The sequence below is a fragment of the Mastomys coucha genome, unplaced genomic scaffold (genome assembly GCF_008632895.1).
Source record: "Mastomys coucha isolate ucsf_1 unplaced genomic scaffold, UCSF_Mcou_1 pScaffold20, whole genome shotgun sequence".
Taxonomy (NCBI): Eukaryota; Metazoa; Chordata; class Mammalia; order Rodentia; family Muridae; genus Mastomys; species Mastomys coucha.
In genome coordinates, this window is record NW_022196903.1 from 119,854,492 (window position 1) to 119,860,491 (window position 6,000).

The 6,000-nt window shown below is 40.5% G+C and overlaps 1 protein-coding gene across 2 annotated transcripts in view; it reads left to right on the top strand.

The window, feature by feature from the left end:
- The window catches only part of CUNH12orf4 (chromosome unknown C12orf4 homolog), a 42,653-nt gene that overhangs the window by 7,783 nt on the left and 28,870 nt on the right, over nt 1–6,000 (top strand). Inside the window, exons 4-6 of one of the 2 annotated variants that reach the window (XM_031383505.1) lie at nt 1,297–1,478; nt 4,931–5,030; nt 5,124–5,245. In XM_031383505.1, coding sequence (XP_031239365.1) covers nt 1,297–1,478; nt 4,931–5,030; nt 5,124–5,245 — 404 coding nt within the window. The remainder of the gene's footprint in view (nt 1–1,296; nt 1,479–4,930; nt 5,031–5,123; nt 5,246–6,000) is intronic. The other variant, XM_031383506.1, reaches the window with a different exon arrangement.

The following is a 6,000-nucleotide window of genomic DNA, read 5'->3' on the forward strand; positions in this document are numbered from 1 at the left end:
TATTTCTCTATAGGATTGAACAACTGCTATGCCCTGTTTCATGAGATCCAAGTTGCCACACACATTATTATTTTATTTACTAACTTCTGACTCTTTTGAGAATATATTTTTAATAATCAATTTTTCTTCTGGTTATAAATTACTACATATAGCTGGGCGGTGGTGGCACACGCCTTTAATCCCAGCACTTGGGAGGCAGAGGCAGGTGGATTTCTGAGTTCAAGGCCAGTCTGGTCTACAGAGTGAGTTCCAGGACAGCCAGGGATACACAGAGAAACCCTGTCTCAGAAAAAAAAAAATTACTACATACAAATTATATTTATTGTGCTGGATAGTTTTATGTTAACTTGACACAAGCCTATAAAGCATTTTCTTAATTAATGATTGATGGGAAGAGCCCAGCCCATTGTGGATGGTGCCATCCCTGGGCTGGTAGTCCTAAGTTCTATAAGAAAGCAGGCTGGGGCTGGTGAGATGGCTCAGCGGGCAAGAGCACTGACTGCTCTTCCCAAGGTCATGAGTTCAAATCCCGCAACCACATGGTGGCTTACAACCACCCATAATGAAATCTGACCTCCTCTTCTGGTGGTCCAAAGACAGCTACAGTGTACTCATTTATAATAATAAATAAATCCTTAAAAAAAGAAAGGAAGAAAGAAAGAAAGCAGGCTGAGCAAACCATGAGGGAAAAGCCAGAAAGCAGCACTGTTCCATGGCCTCTGCATCAGCTCCTGCCTCCAGGTTCCTGTCCTGCTTGAGTTCCTGCCCTCAGTTCTCTTGGTAATGAACTGGAACTGTGAGTGAAATGAACTCTTCCCTCTCCAAGTTTCTTTGATCATGTTTCACCATGGCCATAGTAATCCCAACTAAGACATTTGTCATGAAACACATTCAAATATAAATCAAGTTGGCAGTTGTGAGAAGTCCCACTGTCCTGACATGGATGGCACTACCTTTGTTGTTCATCCCGTTGTGCAGGCACACATGCATCATGTATGGAAATGAGGTCATGACATACTGACTTTCTTACTGTCCTGGGCACTTCCATCCCTTGCTCTGTAGGAATATCTCATTCCTTTTCCTAGGTAATTCATAATAACAGATTAGTTGTATCTCTCTTCTCTGTGTTCTTTTTTTATATATTCAGACAATCCTACAATAACATCTACATGGGTGTGTGGGCTCTGTGTCCCTGTGTGATGTGTAAAGCACAGTCATGCTATCCATATGTTTTCCAGTAGTGTGGTAACAGTGGTGCTCTGCCTTGCCTGAGTGTGTGTGTGTGTCGTCTCACAGACCACCTTAGAGCACGCGAGACCCGAGGAGCCTAACTGGGATGAAGACTTTGCAGATGTGTACCATGACCTGATCCACTCCCCAGCCTCTGAAACACTCTTAAATCTGGAACACAATTACTTTGTTAGCATCTCAGAACTGATTAGTGAAAGAGATGTGGAGCTGAAAAAGTTACGAGAGAGGTACTGCTCATTTCTTGTGTTGCTATAATTAAATGGTACACTGTGAGATATGATAACCTGTAGGGCAGGCTGTTTGCACTTTTATAAAATTACAGCACTATGTGAAATGCTTCAAATGAGCCATCTTCTTTGATCTTTACCACAGCCCCACACTTAGCATCTTCATTGTGCAGGTGAGAAAACCTTGGCTTTCCTTGAATCCACTGATTTATCCAAGGGCAAGCTAGAAAGACTTCAGAACTATTGGTCCTTCCTCCTTGCTCTGTACCTACTGCGAACCTCTCGTGGGTGGCCTTCCTCTAGGCCACGGTGTCTTTCAGTTCTCTGACAAGCTTCTTGCATTAGGAAGAAAATAAAAAGAACCCTAGAATCGTCCCAGGGAATTTTGATGAGATTTGAACTCCTTCCATATGGTCCACCTAAGACAGCCTGCAAAGAGTGCTTTCTTGGGTACACGTCTCAGAGGAAGAAGAAAGCTGCAGCCTCTTAATGTGAAGTGTGACTTCTTGGGTTCCTCCCTCCTGCTCTGTTAAGTGATGTATAGGGCATCCTCCTAGATAATCCATTTTAATTTAGCAGATCATTTATTACTTTAAAAGCATTTATTTAAGCGTATGGGTATACATACCACTGAGATGAATTTTAATATTACTTGTATGATGTTTTTGTTGTAGAAGCTTGTTAAGAGCAAATAACAGTTGGGTTTTTGTGACTGAATTAATATTAATACCAAAGAAGTCAAGTTAGATGCCATATGCTCTTGTTTCTCATTAGCCTCATATTAGAAAACAATAAGACTAACAGTGTGTGAATAATTTGCTTTAAGTTATTATAGTTAAGAAAAATTAAAGCATAAAAAAATCATAGATGGATTTCTTTTCTTTCATGATGCTAAACAATGAACCCAGGCTTTGAACCTTGTATCTAAGGATACAGCCAACTGTCAATCAACAACATGAGGGAAAAAAGAGTTACAGCTATTCTGAACATTCTCAGCTTTGCTCTCTTGTAGTTATTGCTAAGTAATGCAGTATAGCAAGTAATGCAGTATAGCAGCTAGTTACATTGTTGCACTAGTCCACCAAGTGCTCTAGAGATTAGTTACAACGTGCTGGGGGTGCAAGTACATTGTATGCAACGCTCTACCCAGAAATCCCTGTGAGTCCCAAGGGCTAACTGTATTGCTCAGTTCCTTTCTGCCTCCTGTGTGTTCCTGACTAGTGCCCAAGCCTAGGACTTCTTTAACCCCTGCCTGCTCTTCCTGAAGAGACCCTGTCTGGCCACCTATGGTTGGGCTGCCCTCTTTTCTAAATCGGAGGTGATTCCTATTCTGTTGATTTATTATTCTTTGAAGCAGTTCCTGCTTTACTAGAGACAGTGAATTAACTTACTAATTATTTACCCTTTCTGGAACCTAATGATTTTTTTCTATTGTAGAATAAGTTTTTTTTGCTTTTCTGCTTTTTGGGGGAAGTTATATTGTTTTGTCATTTGACATTCAGGTTGCAGAGTTATTACACTTGGTATTCTGAGTTGACATAGTTATATGTTATGGGTCTATAGTTAACATGTTATATGAAATAGAGTAGACTTTCTTTTGACCTTAATCTAGGCAATATCTTTAAAAATAATTATACAATTAACTGCATTTTAGATACATTCAGGATGATGAAAATATTCATGACATTTTATTTGTTGAATTCTTTTTGTCTTTTTTAAAATGGGAAATATCCTGCTTTTATTGAACCATATTTTAGATCTTTAAACATTAGAAGGAATGGCAGTAATATTTTTATCCACTAGAGGGAGCACTTGTAAAATATTAATGCAAATATGTAGACGTTTTTGTTTCTAAATGAATTTCACTTATAAGCGTACTATTCACTGGACACCTAGTACTTTCTGAAACATTAATGACCAGCAGTGGTGGTGCACACCTGTAATTCCAATTCTCAAGAGGTAGAGGCATGAGGCCAGCCACGGCTGTGTAGGGAAACCCTGTCTCAAAACCCAAATAAACATAAAAGTTCCCATCTGCATTGTATATAGTGAAGTGGGAGCTATATCATACAAATATTTACTTCTAGCAGATGTCAAAGTGTTTGTGTGTATAACTTTATCACATCTATCTATCCTACTTAAGTGTTATGAGTAAGTCTAAACTCAGTTTTAAGAACAATTTACTTAACTAGAATGACAGTAAAACTGTTCCATTTTGTTTATTATATATTTTTAATTTATAGTTTATTTATTTATGTATGTATATGTGTGGAGTATGTACATAGTCATGTGGGTGTTTCCATGTGTGTAGGTGGGTGGTATGCATGCGCATGTATGTATGTATGTATGTATGTATGTATGTATGTAATGTATGTAAAGGCCACAGGTCAGTATTGAGTGTCCTCCACAGTCTCTGTCCACCATATTTTTTGAGACAGGGTTTTTCAGTCATCTGGGAGCTTGTGTGTTTGGCTCGGATGTCTGGCCAGTGCACTCCAGGGCTCTGCCTGCCTCTGCCTCGCAAGCCTAGGGGTCCAGATGTGCTACCACTCTTAGCTTTTCTGTAAGTATGGGGCATCCATCTAAACTACCTCTCAGTCCCTCAAAATAGCATTTAGAATACATTTTGGATGCATTTGTACTAAAAGATACTTTTTTAATTTGAGATTTTAATGAACAAATGTATTAACGCAGTTGGAATAGACAATACATTTTAGAAGTACAGCTCAGAAAATTTTCACAGAGCAAGCCAGCCCTTGTAGCCACTACCCAGTCAAGAAATAGATGTTTTCCAGCAATACAGAAGCCTCCCTAATTCCCTGCTAGTCAGCCTAAGTGACTGCTGTCCATTCCTGCACCGCCACTGATTGGCTTCTCCTGGAGGGAGACCCTCTCTGTCCATCGTTTCTCTGGGCGAGAGAAGGGAGTAGCACAAGGCTCCATTGTCAGGTTGTAGTTTACATGCTGCTTAAAGTAATTGTGTGACTTTTCAAATATAATCGGCAGTTCCTGGGTGTGGTTGTCTAGCTTTCAGGGTTGAGCTCCTGTTAGTCCCCATGCACTTACCTAGGAAATCTGCGTAAGCTGCTTGTAGAGCTTTCTTTTCCTTTTTGTTTTCTTTTTTTTTGAGGAACTCTGAATGAGAGGGGTTGGAACTCCTAAACAGTCAGTGGAAGCTTGCTTGGGTATCATCTGTTTTCAGTTATGGATTCAGCTCAGAATGAGAATCTGGTTGCATATGAGGCACGCTTGATACTTGAAGACATAACTGTCAATACTCACATACTCATTTTCCTTGAAACTCATTTTCAAGGACTCAAAGCATTTTCACGATGTTGGAGTTTAAATTCTTAGATACATTGTCTATCATAAATTAAAAATTATGTTTTCACTCGTGGCTTTTTTCCTCTAAGGTGTAGTGAATATATTTTATTTGTTAATTTGTGTTTTAGACAAGGTATTGAAATGGAAAAGGTAATGCAGGAACTAGGGAAATCGCTCACAGATCAAGATGTGAATTCACTGGCTGCGCAGCACTTTGAATCCCAGCAAGTAAGTGAGATGAGGTAGAGCGGCTTCCCCTTTACAATGACGGTTTCTCTTTCTTGTGAAAAGTTGACTCGTTGGTCCCCCCTCTCTCTCTAGGACTTGGAGAATAAGTGGTCAAGTGAACTGAAGCAGTCAACAGCTATCCAGAAGCAGGAGTATCAGGAATGGGTGATGAAGCTTCATCAGGATCTAAAGAACCCCAGCAACAGCTCCCTCAGGTCCGCCTACCCTCCTGCCAGCTGCCTGCCTGCCCCCATCAGCTGCCCGCCCGCTGCCGGTCAGCTGGGCTTGTCATGGGCAGGCGCTCTGTCACCATTGATGTCTACTCTGAAACTTGAGTCTTGTTGGCTAGATGTGTTTGGCAATGAAAATCCAAGATTTTATATTTTAATTTTTAAAAATGTATTTTTATTTCATGTGCATTGGTGCTTTGCCTCCATGTTGTATGTGTGAGGGTGTTGGATCCACTGAAACTGGAGTTAAGACAGTTGTAAGTGACCGTGTGGGTCTTGAGAAATTGAACTCGGGTCCTTTGGAAGGAGCAGCCAGTGCTCTTAACCACTGAGCCATCTCTCCAGCCCTATTTTGAATTTTTTTTTTTTTTTTGAGACAGAGTCTCATTATATAGCTCTGCTGACCTCACACTTGGCATTTAGACTAGGATGGCCTTAAATCTGGGGAAATCCTAAGTGGTAGAATTACAGGCATTTTTCTTTGATTTAATTACACCATATTACAGTTGGCATGCCTGGATGAATGCCAGACACTCACTCAGCAGAAAGAGAAAAGACCTTTAAGTACAGCAAGCCTATTTCCAGAATATGCTAGCGCATGTCGGAAGCATTTGTATGTAGCCAGGCTGGCTTTGGATGACCATTGTCTCTGTGTTGTCAGTCTCCCAGTGGTCCTGCCTCAAGGATGAGAAATTTATCTGCTTATTCTCTCTCTCTCTCTCTCTCTCTCTCTCTCTCTC